The sequence below is a fragment of the Leucopleurus acutus genome (assembly GCF_964270905.1).
Source record: "Leucopleurus acutus genome assembly, chromosome: 2".
Taxonomy (NCBI): Eukaryota; Metazoa; Chordata; class Mammalia; order Artiodactyla; family Delphinidae; genus Leucopleurus; species Leucopleurus acutus.
This window is the reverse complement of record NC_139143.1, coordinates 158308140-158330191: the sequence shown is the minus strand read 5'-3', so window position 1 is coordinate 158330191 and position 22052 is coordinate 158308140. Positions and strand designations below refer to the sequence as shown.

At 51.9% G+C, this 22052-nt stretch overlaps 2 protein-coding genes across 2 annotated transcripts in view; both read left to right on the top strand.

Annotated features, from left to right (window-relative positions):
* CFAP57 (cilia and flagella associated protein 57) overlaps positions 1 to 13519 on the top strand; it is a gene marked incomplete at both ends in the record, with an annotated part of 76980 nt that extends 63461 nt beyond the window's left edge. Inside the window, 2 exons of the mRNA XM_082834377.1 lie at positions 7162 to 7294; positions 13305 to 13519. Of these exons, the coding sequence (XP_082690503.1) occupies positions 7162 to 7294; positions 13305 to 13519 (348 nt within the window). The remainder of the gene's footprint in view (positions 1 to 7161; positions 7295 to 13304) is intronic.
* Positions 13520 to 20553: 7034 nt separating this feature from the next.
* Positions 20554 to 21741, top strand: TMEM125 (transmembrane protein 125). Its single transcript, XM_082861182.1, has 2 exons — positions 20554 to 20673; positions 20914 to 21741. The coding sequence occupies exon 2, from the start codon at positions 21056 to 21058 to the stop codon at positions 21713 to 21715; it is 660 nt and encodes a 219-aa protein (XP_082717308.1). The 5' UTR covers positions 20554 to 20673; positions 20914 to 21055; the 3' UTR covers positions 21716 to 21741.
* Positions 21742 to 22052: the final 311 nt, after the last annotated feature.

Sequence of the window (22052 nt, the reverse complement as noted above, 5' to 3'; positions counted from 1 at the left end):
GCCAGGACTTGGCTACACCCTCACCCCCTGGCACAGAGCACCTCATAACGTTGGTAGAATCAGATTGAATTTTTCCACCCCTCTGGACTTTGGCCACGTGACTTTAGCTCTCCCAGTTACTCTCTTCCTTCTCCTCTTTTCTGTTTCCAGCTCTTGTTTCACCTTACTTTGTTTTGCTGCTTTTTATTCTGCTACCTGTTATCACATGGTCCCTGCTGGCCAAGTTCTCTCCTGGGAACATGCCCATCTCCTCCCACCTCCTCCGGCTTTTCTGGTGCCTCAGGTCCCTACTCTTATCTCTCGGGTCCAGAGCCGACCACACCCACCCTAAGTGTTGGCCTCCCCTCGCTTTAATGAGCTCTCCATGCCCACCTCCCCGGACTCTTCCTAGGGCCGTTCAGAGAGCCTAACCCCATTACTGCCACCTCCACTTACACACGCTATCGGACTGCCATGCAGGATTCTGCTGCCAATTTCTCTTCGGGTATCGGTCTCACCTGAGGCAGTTAATGTGAATTAATATCAAAAGAGAACATCAGAATCACATTTATAAGGCATGTAGCTTTTTATGTTCCTATTTCTTGAATGCTGTAATTAAAATGCTGGAATGGGGATGGGCTGCAGTTGGATTGAAACAAATCAGTTCCGAACACAGCTGGGCAGAGCACACTGCAATTCAGGCCAGCCCCAGGCACGGCAGGTCTCATGCCACCTTACAACCAGCCCCTGCTTAAAAGCAGCCCACACCATTAAGCAGCCCACTGCCCAGCTCCTGAGCCATGAAAGCAGTCAGAGGCCCAGAGATAGGAGTAGATTCCATTGCTGGGACCCTTAGGCACCAGCAGCTGATACACAGAGCCATTGCTAAGGGTCTCGAGTGCTCCGAGCATGGAGAGTCCCCGGGGGCGCTGCAGTGCAGCCTGCGGGGCAGGGGGACCAGGGAGACTGTAGGAGTGGTTGTCAACTGGCGACATTGCTGAGCTCTCATCTGTGACTTGCCACCAGGGCACAGGCCTGAGGGGTCCTCCAAGGGCTGGGCCCCTCTCTCCATGACAACCAGACTCCCAAAGCAAACGTCAATCCTAGGAGAAGAAGGAAAAGGAAAGAGAGTAAAGCCCACAGCCTAGGTGAGGGTGTAAGCGTCAGCATGAGGCTGCTCAGGACAGGCAGAAGGGCCTCGTTTGCTCCCCCCTTCCCCAGGGGCCACATGCCCACTCCTGCTGGGCCAGGGTGAGAGTTGGGGTAGCGGGAGCAGAGGAGACCCAAGCAGGGCTTCTGCCCAACGCTACCACTCCCTGGTGGCTGGCAGAGGGAGCCATCAACAGGGAGAAGCCCGGAGAGCGTTTGCTCAAGCAGCATTGTAAACCTGTGCGCTGCGGAGCCCTGTGGATGCACAGAAGCGCCACAGGCACCTGCAGGGGGCCAGAGGGGGGTCAGGACGCAGGGCTCTGGGTCCCCAGCACCTGCTCAACCAGGGACACTCCTTGCTTACTGCGGTGGGCTCTGTGTAAGATTTTGTTTGGAAGACTTAAAAAAAGAAAAACTTTCAAAACTACTGTTCTGGATGATAAAAGTTGTTTCCTTCTTTGGTCTTAAGGGACAGGCAAGGTGGCGGGCCTGGAGAAAAGAACACAGCCCTGTCTTTGTACAGACCCAGTTTACCCTCCTGCTGGCCAGTCTTGCTGGGGGAGGGGCGGGGGCGGGTCCTGAACTTCTCCAGGAGCTGCCTTCCTATCTGTAAGAGAGGAAGAAAACATCAACCTCAGCCAGTTACTGCAAGGATTGAGTGAGCTAACTAACGTCAAGCATTGGCCACTGGCCCTGTACAGAAAAGGTGCTCCAAAAATGCTATTTTCCTTCCCTTCTTCCGAGCAAAAGACTTACTCAGGAACCAAGGCAGGGCTTCCCTGGTGGCGCAGTGGTTGAGAATCTGCCTACTAATGCAGGGGACACGGGTTCGAGCCCTGGTCTGGGAAGATCCCACGTGCCGTGGAGCAACTAGGCCCGTGAGCCACAACTACTGAGCCTGTGCGTCTGGAGCTTGTGCTCTGCAACAAGAGAGGCCGCGACAGTGAGAGGCCCACGCACCGCGATGAAGAGTGGCCCCCGCTCGCCGCAACTAGAGAAAGCCCTCGCACAGAAACGAAGACCCAATGCAGCCAAAAATAAATAAATAAAATTTAAAAAAAAAAAAAAAAGAACCAAGGCAAAATCTAGTAGGAGAGCCTGAAAGGCCATCACAGCACAGACTGGGAGTGCCCATGGGCTTGAGGCACAGAAGACGGGACAGTACAGCTGATCCCAGGCCCCCCAGCTGGTGGCCCGGGTGCCCATTGCTTTGGTATGCGTTTGTAAGAAGCTGCATCTGCAGGTACCAAAGCCCTGACACTTAAGTCTCAAAAGGCTGAGGAAGGCTGGGGCAGACGTGGCATCTGAGAGAAACTTGTTAGAAAACACAGGAAATGAGGTCACTGTCTCATTTATATGTTCAGATAGGAGCACGGGGCCTCCTCATTCATTCTCCAGCATGACTGCCGATACTAAAATAAGAGTTGCAATGGAATACAAACATCTAGGACACGTACTTTATTCATTCAGGACGCGTATTTTGCGGGCTTCTTACATGCCAAGCTGCGAGCTGGCCGTGGAGGATTCCCAGATTGATGTGATGGCTTGCCTACTCTCAGGGAGCTCACCTAGGGAACTTGAGCCAGACACAGATAAGCACTGCTCCGTGCAGCGCATCCAGGGTGGTAAGCTCACCGGAGAGGGGGGCTTCAGCTAGGGGGCATGGCACTTGAGCTGGGCCTTGAAGGGTGAGTAGAGGGGGTCAGGGAGCAATGGGGGAAGAGCCTTCCAGGCCGAGGACACAACCTGAGAACAGTCAGAGAAGAGAGAGGCCTGTGGGGTGTTTGGGGACCCAGAAATCCCCCGACGTAACTTTATTGCAGAGCATGGGGGCAAGGAGGAAGGGCCCTTTGCAACGGTAGGTAGCTTAGGGTCACGTTGAAAGGGCTTTCCGTGTCACACAAGAAGCATGAAGTTTATTTTATAAGCTGGTGCCCCCTAAGGTTTCTTATGTAGGTAGGGGTGTTATCTGTTTCGGAAAGGTTACTTCAGTGGGCAGGGGGGAAAGACCAGTGGGGAAAGGCAAGTGGCAGGAAAACCCTTTCGAAGATGACTCCCATGTTAAAGGGAGATGACAGGCCTTGGGAGGGGAAAGCTGTGATGTCAGAAGATGTTTCAGAGTAGAGGTGATGAATAGAAGTGGGTGGTTAGATGTGAGAGGAAGGCTGAAAGAGGAGTGGAGAAATGGTTCATTTGTGCAGTTAGGCAGATGGCCATCCCACCAACTGTGGGCTCCGGAAAGACGCCACTGATTGGGGCTCCCAAGTTTTCGGAATAAATCCGTTGCCTGCTTTTTCCACACTAACCAGACCCTGCTGTATTCTTAAAGGTGTCAACTCAAGGTAGGCCAGCAGGGGGTGCTCTACGCATTTCCTTTCTGCGCCCTTCTCCCTCGGAGTCTGAAGTTCTGTCAGCGGGTTCCCGTGTGAGGCTCTCTGGCATTGCCCCTCAACCAAAGACAGTGCTGGACAGCTTGGCGTAACCTCTTTGTTCAGAAGCCTTTCTATATAAACAGACCTTAGTATCCCCGAGCCAGCCTCTCTCACATGCCCCAGGTCCTGGCGCTCGATGGACCCAGGTCAGATCTTCCCTGCAGAGGAGCTGGCTGGGGGTCTGGAGGATCAGAGGGGCCTTTGTAGGCCGTTCTGACCAAGGGGGGATCAAGAACAGAAAAGCTCAGCAAAGCTGCTGCGTTCACGTTTTGACTTCACAAAACTACCCAAGGCGCTTACAGTCGACCTCAGTGTGGCCTCTGGACTCCTCAGAACACGGACCACCCCAGAAAGCCCTCTTAAGGCACCCCACTTGTACATTTCAGGGGCTCCCTCGGCCTCCATACCATGTGAGCTGTTGACGGAGGTGACGTACAGCAGAGGTGAGAGTGGAGTCTGGGAGGCAGCAGTCAGAGGCATCAAGGCACCTGGGGGCGGACGCCACCAGGTTCGAATCCCAGCTCTGCCACCCATGCACAGCCTCGGCTTCCTCATAGGCAGCTGAATCCCATAATACCTTCCTGCTGAGGTGGTTGTAGGGATTAAACGAGGTTGTGTATGCAGAGTGTCTGACACAGTACAGGAATCCAGGCCACCCTTGGAGTTGTTATCTTGTTCTTATCATCGTCATCAAGCATTTGGCGGCTCAGACCCTGCTGGCTCCCTCTTGGCTCGGGCCTGAAACACTCTTCCCTGCACCGCCCCTCCCCCAGGCTCCACAGGGAGGCTTCCTCACGTGACCGCCCTGCGGGGCATCTCTCTGCACTGGATCCAAGCTGGCTGCCCACGTCTGGCACAATAAGCACCTAATGGACTTTCTGTTTTATGAATGAACCAACGGAGCAGAGGAATCGGGCTGCATTGAGTCCTGGGCCTCAATCACACTCTAGTGAGGCCTGAGTCGTGTTCTGGAGACCTGTCTTAGGTGACCAGCCTCGTGAAGGTGTCCAGGGCTGGCAGTGGCGTCAGAAACATGCATATCAAAAGGTACCAGGAGCCTGAAGTCCCAGTCACGGTGACAGGGCTGTCAGGGTGGAGAGAATGGCGGGGGCTCCACGTGGGGCCATTACAGTAGTAGAGGTGAAAGATGCTGAGAGCTGGTTATGAATGAACATGAGATTCAGTTCGGACACAAAGCCGACAGGATTGAGTGACAAAATGAATGGAGGTTGACCAGGAAGAAGTTTTGGAGAGAACTGGGGAAATGGCACTTTCAGTCTCTAATCTTTATTCTGATTACGATTATTTTCTTGAATGAAGCAGGGGAAGTGAAGCTAAGCGATGCCAGCTAAGAGGAGGAGTGGAGAGAGCCCCTGAGTGGGCTGGTGTGCCCAGGAGTTCCCTGTGGCTCTCCTAAGACTCCCTTCTGTCTGGTCTCCCCTGCTCAACATTTACCCCCTGGTTTGTAATTTGCTGGTTTACAGGATTCATCTTATTCAACTTGGTATCCACTGTGCTAGTTATTCATTTGCTTATCCCTTCCACAAATATTTATTGAGCACCTCTTACAGGCCAGGCAGAGTCCAAGGTCTTAGAATCCAATAAATACGCACTTAAGTGATTATGTCATGATATAAAGTCAGCATGGAGAAATTCCAGGGGGAGGAAACAGAGCATCTGGAAAGAAAATGTGGGCTGTGCATCACCAAGGCCTGGACTGGTTAAAAGGGTAAGAAATCAGAAGGAGAAAACCTGCTGACTTTATAGAAAAACAGGCACAAAGCCGAGCCTGCGGATGAGGGACTGGTAATAATTGGGCATTTCATCCAATGAGGGACTGGTAATAATTGGGCATTTCATCCGGAGAACATTTTTTTTTAATGAGGAAGAGTGAAATTAAGTGAAATACTGAAAATCTGAAGGTAGATCTGATCTGCCTAATTAAAAAGGGCTCTGGAGGGAAGGATTATCGGGGTGTCTGCAGTTCACATTCCCATGACAGAGAAGCCTTGTCCTGCTCGCTGACAGCAGTGCTTGGGATCACCCTGTCCTCTGGGCTCAGACTCCACACTCACCACTCCAGAGCCAGTGTCTCAAGGGGAAGCACAGTTTGTTTCCGGCACAGGTTCGTCTTATGTAGATTTGGTCAGTGTTTGCCTTTGTTGGTACTCAGACCCTTGAGGGCCTTGCTACTACCCACAGCAGCATCTCCTGGGACCTGGTTAGAAATGCAGAATCTCAGGAGCAGCTCCAGACCTGCTGAGTCAGAAGCCACATTTAAACAGGATCCTCAGGCGATTCCTGCACAGTCCTATGAGAGGTGCTGTGGCAGACGTGCTGAGTACTGAGGCCGTGGGCTCCAAGAGCAGAGCGGTCCATGGTGAGAGGGACGCTCCACTGGGGCTCCTGTGCTGAGTGTGCAAAGGAAGGCAAGGCAAGAGAGAAGAGACTGCTTGGTCCCAGAGCGCAGAGCCCCTCCACCTGGCCTGCAGCCGGCTCTGCCCTGCATGCCTCTCTACTCCTCTCACCTCATATTCCCGTGACACAGAACTGCTGCAGGTCACCCCACACACCTGCCGTGTCATTCTGTGCCTTTCTCCTGCCATTCCAGTTATCTGGGACACCCTTTACCCTCTCCTTGCTAACTCTGTCAAGCCTCAGCCCAGGGGTCAGTGCCTAGGAATCCACCCTGGTCATTCGGGCAGAGCTAAGTGCCTTTCCTCTGTGTCCCACTCCTCCATCCCAGCAAGGTGGCCACCTCACTAAAGTGTGCCCAGACCCCTCACTAAACCCTAAACTCCTCAAGGACAGAGGCCAAGTCTTACTTTCTCTATATATACACCTCAGGATCAGCACAGTGCCTGGCACATAATAAGTACTCAATAAATATTGGATGGATGAATATTTATCAAACACTAACGAGAGAAGTGAACTTCCAGTGGATGTAGCGAATGTTAATTATCCATTTACTTTTCTTTATTCCTCAGTAAACTGTATGCTGCTGAGAGCAGAAACCATGTCTTATTTCTGTCTGCATCCGGGGGATGCAGCAGATACCACATAAATGTAGGTTCAACAAATGAATGGAAAAAAACCAAAGTGTAGCACAGTACTTAAGAGCTCAGAGCTCTGGAGCCAGACTGGGTCAGAATCCTGGCTCTGCCACTTGCTATCTATGTAATTTGGGTAAGTTACATCACCTGTCTGTGCCTCAGTTTTCTCTACTTTAAAACTGTGGTTGTAATAGAATCTATGCATAGGGTTATTATGAAACTTCAATGCATTAAGTTCATGAAAAGTGCTTAGAAAAGCATTGTTGTTGCTACGGATGGGAAGAGCCTGGATGGATAGGAATGGCGCACACTGCCTGTAGCTAACTTTGCCAGAGTCCACCTGAAGGTAAGTCAGCTGGTACCTCAAGAGGTTGATCCATGAGCCAGGATAAAGACTCATGCCACAGTAGAGGCACCAGAGACGCAATCTGGGTCCAGGACCAACCCTGACTCTTCCCCACACCCTTAGCCCCAGAGGCCAGAGCAGGTCCTGTGCCCACTGACCATTTATCCATCTACACTCACTCTCTCCTCCTCCTTCTCTATAGGAAAATGTCTCCCTGATCAAGGAGATTAATGAGCTCCGCAGAGAGCTGAAGTTCACCCGCTCCCAAGTCTATGACCTTGAAGCAGCCCTGAAACTGACCAAGAAAATTCAACCACAAGACGTTCCAGAGACAGGTAATGTCACCAGTGGTCAAGAAAGATGGGCACTGGGATCGAGGGACCAATGGCAGCCGCGAGCAGGTCTCCTTGTGGCTTTCAAAGCTGCCTCTCCTGAGTTTCCTCCTGTATCAGCTCACATCCACCCCATGGCCTCCTGGGCACCTCTGCATGCCACGCGCCTGCTCTTCAAAGGATTTGTGAGGACCCTACCACATTCAAACACTCGCAAATCCAGAATTCTTGGGGTTAGCAAAGGTTTCAGAATTCAGAATCTTTCAGATCTTAGGAAGAACATACTATATGTACTGCCTGGGGCAGTGCCCTGAAATCAAACACATTAGTATTTCTGTAGTGAAATATATGAATATTCGCACTAAACTTCATGAATTTAAAAATGCTTTCCATTTTTAAAGGTTTTTGCATTTTACAATTGTGGATCAAGGATTGTGGGCCTGTACGATGAAAATAAAGGCAAAAATAAGGACCAGAGACAATTTAAAGGGAGAGGGGAAAGAATTACATTAAAAATATTAAATGAGTTAGTTATTGCAGTTATAAAATTCCTCTGAATTTCTGATAGCCAAGACAAAAAGGGAAAAAATATGATGGTTTACATAGCTCTCATATGGAAAGGAAGTTTTTTTCTGGAGGAACAAACCTTTCCCTGGTACTAAGTTCTGTGAGAAACTAAATACATGGAGCCTTATAAAAGGGATATTGGGGGCTTCCCTGGTGGCGCAGTGGTTGGGAGTCCGCCTGCCGGTGCAGGGGACGCGGGTTCGTGCCCCGGTCTGGGAGGATCCCACATGCCGCGGAGCGGTTGGGCCCATGAGCCATGGCTGCTGGGCCTGCGCGTCCAGAGCCTGTGCTCCTCCACGGGAGAGGCCACAACAGTGAGAGGCCCGCATACCGCAAAAAAAAAAAAAAAAGAAAGAAAAAAGGGATATTGAACAACGTAATTGACAGTCTTTAACGGTAGGTTTTCAGACAATAAAAAAACATTCTTCAGGTGTCCATTTCTTATCTGGACAGTCAATAAAAAGCAAGAGTATAAGGTATTATTGTGGAAAATTAAGCCAACATAGTTCAAGTATATTGTTTTCTGGTGGTTTACCTTCAGGAATAAAGCTTAGAAACCCTAATGAACTGAAACATTCCACAGCTGTGGACTGGGTCGTTCAAATATCACCACCTCAGGTACTGTGGTTACACAAGGTATTATCATTGGCGGAGGGTAGCTGAAGGATACACAGGAACTCTCTGCACTATTTTCATAACTGTTTGTGAGTCTTGAACTGTTACAAATTATATATATATATATATATATATATATATATATATATATATATATATAATTGTTGTCTCATACGCCATTGTCGTTAGAGTTGAAGTTGAGAGGGTAAACTCTGTGAGTAGTACCTGAAGAACAATATTAACTCTGAAGAACTGACATAAGAGCACAGCATGTGTTAAAAAGACTGAGAACTTGGGGGCTTCCCTGGTGGCCCAGTGGTTAGGACTCTGCGCTTTCACTGCCGAGGGCCAGGGTTCAATCCCTGGTTGGGGAACTAAGATCCCACAAGACGCGTGGCACAGCCAAATAAATAAATTAATTGAATTTAATTAATCAATCTGTTAAAAAAAAAAGACAGAACTTGACTTCTTGGAGGTGAAACCATCTTCAGTTGGAGGTGAAGCATAGATGTGTCTGTGAACAATCACAAAACTTCTCTTTTAAAAAATTATTTCAAATATGCCCCAGCGGCCTAGCAAATAACCAGTTGAGACCTCCTCAGGATGCTGCATGATATAGCCAGGTTCTTCTTAGTGCTGTGTTGGAAACTATCAGGCATAGACAAAAATTGAGAGAAATTCTAATGAATCCCCATGAATTCATTCCCTGACTTGAACAACGGTCGCTCTTGTTTCATCGCTATCGCCACACACCCCCCGCCCCAATTATTCCCTCCCACACCCATAGTAGATTATTCTGAAGCAAACCAAATATCATGCCACTTGTGTCATAGAGCTTTACTCAAGGGAGGTTTCATCAGTAGTGGCTGAAGACAGGTATTACCAATTGTCTGCCTTGATCATGAACAACCTAAGTCTGGCTTAGGACCAGCAAATGGAAAGACATCTTTTGTTCATGGACTGGAAGATTTATTAAAATGTCAATACTATCTAAAGTGATCTACACATTCAATGTAATCCCTATCAAAATCCCAATGACATTTTTTTGCAGAAATAGAACATCCATTCTAAAATTCATTGGGAGTTTCAAGGTACCCCAAATAGCCAAAACTCTTGAAAAAGAACAAAGTTGAAGGCCTCACACTTCCTATTTCAAAATTTACAGCAAAGCTATAGTAATCAAAACAGTATGGTACTGGCATAAATACAGACATATAGACCAATGGAATAGAATACAGAGCCCAGAAATAAACACTCACATATATGGTCAAATGATTTTCAATGTGGGTGTCAAGACTATTCAATGAGGAAAGGACAATCTTTTCAACAAATGGTGCTGGGAAAACTGGATACCCAAATGCAAAGGAATGAAGTTGGACCCTTACCTTACATCACATACAAAATTTAACTCAAAATGGACCAAAGACTTAAACATAAGAGCTAAAACTATAAAACTCATAGAAGAAGATATAGGGGGAAACTTCATTATATTAGATTTTGCAATGATTTCTTAGATATGACATCAAAAGTACAGACAACAAAAAGAAAGTAGATAAATTGGACTACATCCAAATTTAAAGCTTTTGTGCATCAAAGAACACTATCGAAAAGTGTGAAAAGGCAACCCATGGTATGGGAGAAGATATTTGAAAATCACATATCTGATAAAGGGTTGACATCCAGAATATATAAGGAACTCTTACAACTTAACTACAACAACAACAAAAAAAAATTTTTTAATAAGCAAAGGACTTGAATAGACATTTCTCCAAAGAAAATATACAGATGCCTATAAGTATATGAAAAAAGCATAAGGCAGGGACGTAAACAGAAACTAGGCAGAGGCGAGTGACGCAGGCCCAAGAAGGTGGATGGGCTGGTAGGTGGATGGGCTGGTAGGCTTTTGTGTGCTATACCTTCCCAGGGGTGCTACTTTTCCCAGGGCTCCATGGCTAGGCCACAGCTTGACTGAGGAGATGGCTACCAGGGACAACCAGTAGCAGAAGGTGGATGAAGGGTCAAGACCTAGAAAAGAGAAGAAATCAAGAGCCTAGAAAGATCAAGAGTCTAGAAATTGCAGTAAAGGAGAAGAGGCAAGGAGCAAAGGCAGACAGAGAAGGATCCAGACTTCTCCTGGGAAGGATGGGATAAGTTGAGTACTCTGAATGCTGGCCCCATCAGGTCAATTAGAGGCCAAGGCAAGCTGGCCACTGGCCACTGCTGACCACTTCCTCTTTAAAATACTCTCTTCCTTGGCCACCATCGTCTGTTCTTTTCTAGTTTTTCCTCCAGGGAAGGGGTTGGCAGCAGATAAGAAAGAGAACCCTCTTCCACTGAGAGAAGATTGACTGTGGTGAGGGAGTTGGGGACACCGTTCCTCAGTGAAGACGGTGGCAATGTCATCCATTAAGGGAAGAGGAGAGGATGGATTTGGCAATAACTTCTTGGATATGATATCAAAAGCACAGGCAACAAAAGAAAATATATAATAAATTAGACTGTCAAAATTTAAAACTTCTGTGCATCAAAGAACACAATCAACAGAGTGAAAAGGCAACCTAGGGAATGAGAGAAATCATACAGCTAATAAGGGGTCAATGTCCAGAATATATAAAGAACTCCTACAACTCCAAAACAAACAAACAAACAAACCTGATTTAAAAATGGGCAAAGGACTATAGACACTTCTCCAAGAAGATACACAGATGGCCAAGAAGCACATGAAAAATGCTCAGTATTACTAACAATTAGGGAAATGAAATCAAAGCCACAATGAGATACTGTGTCACACTCATTAGGATGGCTACTGTCAAAATAAACCAAACCAAAAAGAAAAAACAAACAAAAAACCCAGAAAGTAACGAGTGTTGACAAGGGTCTGGAGAAATTGGAACCCTGGTGCACTGCTGATTGGAATGTAAAACAGTACAGCCACTATGGAAAACAGTAAGGTGTTTCCTCAAAAAATTAATAACAGAGTTACCATATGAACCAGAAATTGCACTTCTGGGTTTATACCCAAAAGAAGTGAAAGCAGGGTCTCAAAGAGGATATTTGTACACTCATGTTCATAGCAACATTATTCACAGTAGCCAAAAGGTGGAAGCAACCCAAATTTCCAACAATAGATGAATGGATAAACAAAATGTGGTCTATATATGCAATGAAATATTATTCAACCTTAAAAAGGAAGGAAATTCTGACATATGATACAACATAGATGAGCCTTAAGGACATTATGCTAAGCCAGACACAAAAGGACAAATACTGTATGATTCCACTTATCTGAGATACCTAGAGTCATCAAATTCATAAAGACAGAACACAGAATGGTGGCTACCAGGGGCTGGGGGTGGGGGGACTGGGGAGCTGTTTAATGGGGATGGGGTTTGAGTTTTTCGAGATGAGAAGAGTTCTGGAGATTAGTTGCACAACAATGTGAATGTACTTAACACTACTAAACCATACACTTAAAAATGGTTAAGGGACTTCCCTGGTGGTCTGGTCGCTAAGACTCTGCGCTCCCAATGCAGGGGGCCCAGGTTCGATCCCTGGTCAGGGAACTAGATCCGACATGCCGCAACTAAGAGTTCTCATGCCGCAACTAAAGATCCCACATGCCGCAACTAAGAGTTCGCATGCCACAACTAGAGATCCCACATGCCACAACTAAGAGTTCGCATGCCACAACTAAAAGATCCCACACGCAGCAACGAAGATCCCGAGTGCTGCAACTAAGACCCGTGCGGCCAAATAAATAAATAAGTACATAAATTTTTTTTTAATGGTTAAGTTAGTAAATGCTATATAGATTTTACCACAATTTTTTTTTCTAAGTAGGGCAGAGGAGTTGGAGTAAAGATTGAAGTTCCTAAGTGCTTCTGTGGGGAATGAGAGTTTGCTGACTATGGACATAAAGTCCGTCTGGGGTTGGAAACCAAGAACTTGAATCTCGTGTGTTACCTTTATCGGTAGCGCACAGCAGGCCAGATGTGAAAGTGGCGACCTGGATGCTCAGATTATCTTGGATGTAGGCTGGGCAGGGAACCTGGGGCAGAGGGATGAGGCATCTAGATGGGAGAAGAAACTCACTGTGGGTCTACCTGGTCAGAAAAGGAGTGAATCTAAGAGGAACCCATTTAGTAGGTAAAAAATGGAGTTGTCCAGGAAGATGAGGTCTAAATTCAGTCTAAGAAGTGGTGAATGGAACACTAGAGTGAAAGATCCTGGGCGTGGCAAGGGAGGGGAAGCCACAGAGTGGGTGTGGAGCTGACGTGCAGGCCAAACAATTAATGCTGAGAGTTTAGCCTCGTGAGGCCGGGGAGTGGGGTGAGCCGTGCACCCTCGTGGACACCAGCATCACCCAGGACAGCACTGAGACAGGAGGATGGCTGAGAGTCTCGAGGGGCGTCCTCAGGGAACATGAGTGAGTGGCCACAGCAGGAGGGCTAGAGAGGGGTCTCCGGGAGCAGGTTTACGTGAGGAGGAGGACTGGCAGCTTGGAGGCCAACCCGGGTCAATAGGAGAGTGCCACTCTGCTTGGGGTGTGGGGACTGAGCAGCCCCCAATGGAGGGGGCTCAGGAGAGGGGCCGGGCTGAGGTCAGGTTTAGCATTTGCCTTATCGCTCCAAAGCATGTCTCTTCGTTTCTCCTTCTCTGCTAGACAGTGAAATGGCTCATCTCCATCTCCCTAGCATCTGGGTTGGAGTGTCTACCCCAGAGCAGGTGCTGCATAAATGTGTGCGGGGATGGAGGTTAGAGGGGGAAGGGAGGATAAGCTTTGCAGCAGCCCAGTAACAGGCCCACACTAGTCCTGCTCTGTCCCCTACAGTGTCCGGCAAAGACTTACCAGGCTTGCCTCCCACCATGAGACTGAATGAGCAAGAAGAGACCGGGAGAATCATTGAGATGCAGCGCCTGGAGATCCAGCGCCTCAGAGACCAGATCCAAGAGCAAGAGCAGGTCCCAGGCTCCCACCCCTTCACTGGGATGCGGCTGCCTTCCCTCCTGGGGGCAGAAGCAGACTTAAAGCTGCAGACCAAGTGACCCACTCTGGTGAGCCGTCTCCAGCCACGCCGGAAGAAGCACGGTGCTCTCGTCCCCAGCCTGACTCTGGGCTGCAGCCCCTGCAGCCCGGTCCACACCAGCCTCTCCCTCCTGCCCTGGGGAACCTGGGACACGGGCAGAATAAAGGTGTTCTCCCACAATCACGTCCAACTCTCTGCTTAGCCAGGGAGCTGGGGAGGGAGGAAGAGAAGAGGGACCCTGAGGCCCGGGGGGCTCCTGCTCACCCAAAGCCACCACTGCTAGTCCCTGTCCAGGCACAGGGCTGCCTGTCACTGCAGAGATCCCACGCCCCTCCCCGCTCCTTTCTGGACCTCAAGGGCAGGGCTGCCTGTCGCTTCTGACCTGCCTTCTCCTCTGCCAGCCACGTCAGGACCAGACAAAGCCTCCTACGTTTTCTTCTTACTTATGAAACATAATGAGGTTTTCTGAGAATTTTCACAGCTGTGTGAAGGTGACAGTAAAATCATGAACATGGCAAAGTTGGTAGAGTTCCCCCACATCTTCCATTATCTGCAGAGCCTGGTGTGAGGACTATACGCAGAACTCTGCCCTTCTTTCTCTTACCTCCACGCCTCTCTAGACTTGTCATCCTCGGTCTGCAGGGCCCTGCCCTGCTCCTCCATTTCTGGGGGCCACCTCTTCCTCTAGACCCCATACTGGGTGGCCCAGCCACACATACCAGGAGAGGTGGTTTTTTATGCACTAAGAACCCAGATGTCCCTGTCTTCTCCCACTTGCAGAAGCCAGACACCCTTTTAATACCCAAATAACAAATATTAAGCCCCCGATCTCTCCTGGTGTGTCATGGAATCTCAGGGCTGAGATACAACCAGAGCTCGAGAAGGACTTGAACTAAGACCTGGGACATGGCTGGAACCCCCTCTCCCTCTCTTATTCTTGCCTCTCTATAGACCAGCCTCCCATTGCCAGTGAGTTGGCAGAAGGGGACCCTTAGCATGCCATGAGTAGATGCCCCAAGGCTGACATGGAGTCTCTAGTCTAACTTTAAGTTGCCCAAGGAGAATATTTGGGGCCTAGCTTGAGTCTGGAGCTCACCACTATCCAATCAACTGTACCCATAGGGGTGGGTCACAGGATAGAATGCTGATTACTGCGATTCATTCATCCCTGTAGTGAAGTTGGTCATTGTGAGTGGAGCAGATATTCCAAAAGATGTCTGTCTGGGGCAGCTGTCAGTCATGGAACATGGGGTGGGGGCAGGGGACCTGGAGCCATTGAAGACCTGGTGTTGCACCTGTGCTTTAAGCCCTTTATTCTCCAACTGCCTTTCAGGGTGGCAAGGATGGGACCTCTTTCGCTCACCACCATCTCCAGCACCTGCACAATCCCTGGTCCAGAGAAGGGAAACAGTAAATGTTTGCTGGATGAATTATATTATTTATCACCCCCCCAACTATTTAGACTAAGTATTATTGTACCCATTTTACAGATGAATAGACTGGGACACACGGAGTTTAAGCCATTTTTCTAAGGTTGCAGAGCTAGAGCTGGGACTGGGACCTTCAAGTTCAATCTAGTTCCAAAACCAATATTCTCTCCACTGTTCATGCTTTCATTCACAAGCCTTCCTTGAACACCTATTACATGCCAGGCCTGTTCTAGGAGCTAGGATGCATAAACCACTCCGTTCATGAAGCTTGTCTTCCAGGGCGGTAGACAGACAATATTCCAGACAGATAAGAATATATAGCATATTTGACAGCAACAAGTGCTAAGGAGAAACATGAGAGAATAAAGGAAATCAAAGAATGAAGGGCAGAGAGGTAGGAAGTAGGGGGAAGGCTGTGATTTTAGACACAGGAAGGAAGCCTCACTGAGGCGGTGACATTTGAGCACCTTCCTGAAAAAAGGTGAGGGAGGGAGCCACGTGGGAGGAAAGAGCTCCAGGCAGAGGGAACAGCCAGTGCAAAGGCTCTGAGCAAGCACAAGCAGAAGAGGGACAGCGAGGCGGGGGTGAGGTCAGAGACGGCCTTGAGATGGCGGGAGGACTCTGGCTGTTTCTCTGGGTAAGACAGGCCATTGGAGGACTTCACCTGCTCTACCTTATAACAGGATCACTCTAGCTACCGGGTGGAGAATAGCCTGAGGTGGGAACTCGGCCGAAGCAGGGAGGCTGGGCTACAGGCTGGGCTACAGGCTGGGCTACAGCTCTCCCTTCTCCTGGGTCCTCCCACCATCTAACACAGGGGTCACCAACCCCCAGGCCACATCCAAGGCCTGTTAGGAACCGGCCGCACAGCAGGAGGTGAGCAATGGGAGAGCGAGCAAAGCCTCATCTGCTGCTCCCCACCGCCCCCCACCGCCCCCCACCGCCCCCCACCGCCCCCCATTGCTCCCCACCGCTCCCCACCGCTCCCCACCGCCCCCCACCGCCCCCCACCGCTCTCCATTGCTCCTCACCGCTCCCCACCACTCCCCATCGCTCCCCATCACTCCCCACCGCCCCCCATCACTCCCCACCGCCCCCCACCGCTCCCCACCGCCCCCCACCGCTCCCCACCGCCCCCCACCTCTCCCCATTGCTCCCCACCGCTCCCCACCGCTCCCCACTGCTCCCCACCGCCCCCACCGCCCCCCATTGCTCCCCACCGCCCCCCACCGCCCCCCACCGCTCCCCACCGCCCCCCACCTCTCCCCACCGCCCCCCACTGCTCCCCACCGCTCTCCATTGCTCCTCACCGCTCCCCACCACTCCCCATCGCTCCCCATCACTCCCCACCGCCCCCCATCACTCCCCACCGCCCCCCACCGCTCCCCACCGCCCCCCACCGCTCCCCACCGCCCCCCACCGCCCCCCACCGCCCCCCATTGCTCCCCACCGCTCCCCACCGCTCCCCATCGCTCCCCATCGCTTGCATTACCGCCGGAACCATCCCCCGCCCCACCCCTCAATCCGTGGAAAAATCGTCTTCCACGAAAGCAGTCCCTGGTGCCAAAAAGGTTGGGGACCGCTGGTCTAAGGGATCAGTTAGAATCCACACCTCAGGCTCTCTGCCCACTGCCACCTCCTCCCCCGCCTTCAGTACCGCCCATCTGAGCTGCCTCAACAGCCTCTGCTTTGGGGACAGAGTTCAACAGCCCTGCGAGGAGCCTGCCTGTCCACTTTAACTCCAAGTTATTCGATAAGACCCAGAATGAGAACAAAGTCTCACCCAATCAATGTTTAAACTGGAAGCTTTTAGGCTTTGTTCCCTCCAGCCAAAAACTTCCCTTCAAACCCCCAAGGGAAGCCGGTGGAGGGCAGGGGGGCGTGGATCTCATGACTTCCCCTGCCTGGCTCTATCCAGGACAGCTGGACATGTATGGGTCTGGCTGGGACCAGCCCCTCCTTGGGACCAGGAGGAAAATAAATGTCAGAGGGGCAAGAGGAATACAAAGCCACTGAGCCCTGCCAGGCCCCTTCTTCCTCGCTCACCCCAGGGCAGGCAACTCCTTTATAATGCTTTGCAAAGTGGCAAACCCACATGTTCGTCCCCAAGATCCAGCCTGCCCTAATCTTTCCTTGAGGGGAAGAACCATCTAGCGAGGGATCTGCAAGCCACACGTGGCGAGCTTTAGACATGTGGCTAGTCTGAGCTGAGACGCACGGTAAGCATAAAATACACAGCGAATTTTCAAGACGAAATAAAAGACTGAAAGAGCTCAATCACTTGTGTATTAAAATGAAAATATTTGGGGCTTAAATTAAAATTTCACTGTATTAATTTCACCTGTTTCTCTTTACTTTTTTCACATGATTATTAGACGATTTTACATTTTAAATTACATATGTGGCTCGTATTATATTTCTACTGGACCGTGCTGCTCTAGAGTTATGACCAGGCCCCCAATCATCTCCACCGAGCAAAGCAAAGAGAAGCATGGACAGGTCCAGCAAAATTATTTTGTGAGCTGATAATGGAAAGATAACTTTGATTTTGTTTTTCTTGTCTATTTCATACACACCAAAAGGAGAGACAGCAGGAGGCATTACAAGGGGTTCAATCCAGCCGACAATTACCTCCAACTAGCCCCCCCCCCGCCGCCGCCCATCGTGTAGTGTGTGGTGCCAGATTCACTTGTTAGAAGCAGAGCCCTGGCCGTGTCCCCATTATACTCTAGAACCCTCCATGAGTACCTCAGATGAGTCCGAATGCCTCACCAAGGCATTCAAGGCCCTGAGCCACCTGAGCCAAACTTGCCTTTCCAGCTACATCTCACAAGCTCCCTGCGTAGCCCCACATCTGGCAGTTCACAGTTCATTCATTCAACACGTTTACTGCATACTTCCCATGTGCCAGGCACAGTGCTGGCTGCTGAGGTCACGAGGGTTGGCAAAACAGGCACTAAACCTGCACCCACTGGGAACCACACATCTAGTGGGGGATGACAGGTGAATAAATAGGGCAATCACAGCACATGCAGTAAGAGCAGTTGTGGGGGAAGCATGGGGGCCATAGGTGCCCCAAAGAGGAACCTGAACCAGCCTAGAGGTCAAGGAGGGCTTCCTGGAGGAGGTGACATCTCAGTTGAAGAAGTTGAGTTAGCCAGACCAAGGCTGGGGGTGGGGCGTGGTAAATATCCCAGGGAGAGAGAACTCTGAGTTCAAAAACCAAGCGGAAGGGCAGAGCAGTGCAGAGCATACATAACTGAAAGACAGGCCTTCCGGCTGGAGGGCAGGGGCCAGGGGCAAATGACTGGCCTGTGGTGGATAGCAGGGGTTCTGTGAGCCTTGTGAAGGAATATGGCATTTATCCCCGAAGTGTTTATTCTGCAAGCGTTTTAAGCTAGGGAGCTCCTGTTTCCCACCTGAAAAGCCTTTACCCCCTCCTCCCTGTGCACTCAAATCCTGCCTCCTCAGGGGGGCCAAAACGTGGGGCAAACCTCCCTTGGTCAGGCCCCTGAGGCTTTGAAGGAGAATGGGCAAGGGGCTTGTGGGGCTCCGGCCCAGGGGAAAGCGCCAAGGGATGGGGGTACTGGGGCTGGGCTTGGGGGCCAGCTGGTGTTGGAGTGTGGGGCTGAGGCAGGATTTGAGCTTGGAGTCGGGATTTGGGGGCTGGATTCAGGAACACGGGTCAAGGTTGGGGCCAAGGATGAGGCTGCCATCTAAGATCTAATTCCAGCATTTGGAGCTGAGGTTTCAAGCCAGATTTGGGGTTGGGATCTCGGGCTGGGACTGGAATTGGATTTAGAAATGGGGCTGGGGGGTCAGGGTTGGGATTTGAGATTCAGGGTTGGGGCTGAGATGTGGGGTAGGGGCCTCGGTTGGAGCTAGGAGTTCTAGTTAGGGTTTGAAACTGCAGCTGGGGCTGGGGTTGGGTTTAAGGCTGGAACTAAAGCTAAATTGGGTTGGAGCTGGGGGATGGGCTCGGGTCCGGGCTCTGGGGCAGATGGACAACATTCCTACTGCTGCCCGGGTCTGGAAATTGTCTTCGTGCCCTAACAGCAAGGGACAGAAGCCCCTCCCTTCCCAGGAATGCCTCAGCCCAGCAGAAGGAGCAGCGCCACGTCAGCCAATCGTCTCAGGCCCTGCCTTGGAAACACCTGTTGATCCTCCCCCCCTACCCCCCACCCCCGCCTGAGCTCACCCAGGTGCAGGTCAGGCAGGTGAAGCACCTCCCCGGAAACAGAGCTGGAGCGCCCCACCTGCCCGCCCTGCCTGCTCAGATCGGATCCAGCACCTCCAGGCTTCTTGTGAGTGCCCCGTGGTCCCCCCTACCCCCACCATTCACCGTCTCCCACTGGCTTTTCCCCTGAGAGCCTCCACCCCACCCCCAGCCTGGCTCCATGGTCCCGGCACACCTGTGCAAGCACTTTCAGACCCGTGAAGTCACAGCCCTGGGGAATGCTGGGACTGATTCCAGGGCCCCTCCCTCGGCCCCTCCCCCACCTCCCTTGGGGGCACCTGCAGCTGCCCGTCCTACCTCGTGTGCGGGGCAACCCCTGCTGAGCGATCGTGGAGGACAGATACCTCATCAGAGGTGTAACCCACGTACAGCCATGAAGTCATAGTCCCGAATGATCCAGGACCTGCGTCCTATATATAAAGCAGGAGTCCCGTCCTAGACGGGAGGAGAGAATGTTGTGTTCTTTTATTCAGAAAGCATCTGTTCTGGGCATCTATTCCCATTGGAATTCTGACCTGGAGATGTTAATGCCCCCACCTCTCAAGATAAAAGTTATCATCCTCACTTTTCAGATAAGGGTCCTGAGCTCCAAGAGGTGAACTTACTGGGGGCTTCTCTGACCTCCCCCAAGCCCCTCTTCTGACTAACCCACAGCCCGCACTCATCACAGGAACACACCTGCTATAAACTGGGGCTCCCTGAGGGCAGGGGCCGGGCTGCTATACTTTGCCCAGTGAGAGTCATGCTGACTGGCCTCTGGAGGATGTGTTCAATGAGGAACCACTGCGAGGTCCCTCGTCCACATACCCACGGTGGCAGGGACTGCAGCTGGGGGTCCAATCCAAAGCCCTCCTTCCCTTTGTACCACTTTAGAGAAATCGTGGAGGAGGATGGCATGGGAGTGCGGTGAGAGGGAGAAGAGTGGGGGAAGCAGGAAGACCGGTGAGGAAGTTGGGGGGAGGGAGGTTGAAACGCAGAAGCAGGAGGACGAGGGCAGGGAGTGGGACGGAGACATGTTTAGAGGTGACACGCACAAGGGAGGGACACAAGAGGAGGAGTGGGTTTGCGGTAAGATGACGAGCTTGGGTTGGAAGCCGTTGCATCAGAGGTGCCTGTGGGACATCAAGGTGACAATTGCCTATGGGTCTTGGAGCTTGGGAGGGAGATCTGGGTTTGAGAGAGAGAGGGATTTGGGAACCAGCAGCCATGCCTGTGAGGTGGGATGGGGTGTTGGGGGTCAGATCCTGACTCGCGGAGAAGGAGTCGCAGCCCAAAGAGAGAAGATTCAGGGTCAGGCAGCTGGTTGCAGAAGGGTTAAGTCATAAGCCCCCTCCCTCCCCACAATCCTCCCCCCAGAAGCCAGCGGTGACAGCTGAGGCCATGTGAGTCGGATCCTGAATGAGGCTTTATCTCTGATTCTCCATCCAGTCCCATCGTCCACCGTGGCACCAGCTCCCTCGGCCAGCCGGGATGGGACAGGCAACTGAAACAGCCAGAGCCAGAGAGGTCAGGGACTGGGCAGGGGGTTCCCTGGGTGGGTGAGGATGCTTTGGGTGGAGGGAGCTCTCCTGAGATCTCTGGAGAGGCATTCCCGAGGGGGCAGTGCTAGGGAGGAGGTTTCCCTGGGGGGGTGTTGGTTGCAGGGGACATGGGAAGATTCCCAGGGACCACCCCCAAGGCTCCCAAGAGAGACCATAAGGGGCAGGTGGGCCAGGGAGATGGCAAGTGTGATTCTCCCCCCTGCAGGTGATGGTGACCATCCCCTGGACCGTGCGAGGAACAGGACTCTGGGCCTCTGGCCGCCGCGCAGGTAGTGGGGGCTCCAGGCCATGATCCGTACCTCTGCCCCCTGACGCGGCCCTCTGCCCTTACTCGTGCCGGATCAGCCATGTCTGAGGGAGAGGCTCGGGCCCCGCCGGGCCGGGGGCTGCCGCCGGATGTGCTGGCAGAGCAGGTGGAGCTGTGGTGGTCCCAGCAGCCGCGGCGCTCAGCGCTCTGCTTCGCCGTGGCTGTGGGCCTCGTGGCGGGCTGTGGGGCGGGTGGCGTGGCCCTGCTGTCCTCCACCAGCAGCCGCTCGGGCGAGTGGCGTCTGGCGGTGGGCACAGTGCTCTGCCTGCTGGCCCTGCTGGTCCTGGTTAAGCAGCTGATGAGCTCGGCCGTGCAGGACATGAACTGCATCCGCCAGCCCCGCCACGTGGCTCTGCTCCGCAGCGGCGGCGGGGCCGATGCCCTGGTGGTGCTGCTCAGCGGCCTGGTGCTGCTGGTCACCGGCTTGACGCTGGCAGGGCTGGCCGCCGCCCCTGCCCCCGCCCGGCCGCTGGCCGCCATGCTGTTCGTGGGCGTCACCCTGGCTGCCTCAGGTGCGCTCTTGCTGCTGGGCCTGCTGCTGTATCAGGTGGCCGTGAGCGGACACTGTCCCCCTACCCGTGCGGCCGCCCCCTCCGCCCGCAGTGACCACAGTGGGAATGGCGGCGTCTTCAGCATCTCAGGACGGTTGTCCGCTGGCCAGCATCGTGAGACCACGTCCAGCATCGCCAGCCTCATCTGACGGAGCCCGGGCCCTCCTTCCCGTGACCTGCCTCAGCCTCCACAGAGCCGTGCCCGGGCGCGAGTGAGGGTGCGTGCACACACGTGTGTGCACACGCACCAAGGGGAGAGTGACTGCATGGGTGTCCCCAGGACTGCTCAGCCCTCTGAGTGACTGTGTGACTGTGATGAGGGGCCGATTTGCACCCACACACCCACGTCCCAAGGAGGGAACTGCTTCTCCTTGGAGCTCGTGGAACCGTCAGTCTGCCTGTCTGTGTCCGGGGCCTCTAGGCAGAGAAGGGTCTGGGATCCCTGAAGATCCCTGGCCCCTATCCCTAACACCCCTCAAAGGCAAC

What these genes read in the sequence shown, in the direction of transcription:
- TMEM125 (XM_082861182.1), top strand. Translation starts at nt 21,056, where the DNA reads ATGTCTGAGGGAGAGGCTCGGGCCCCGCCGGGCCGGGGGCTGCCGCCG.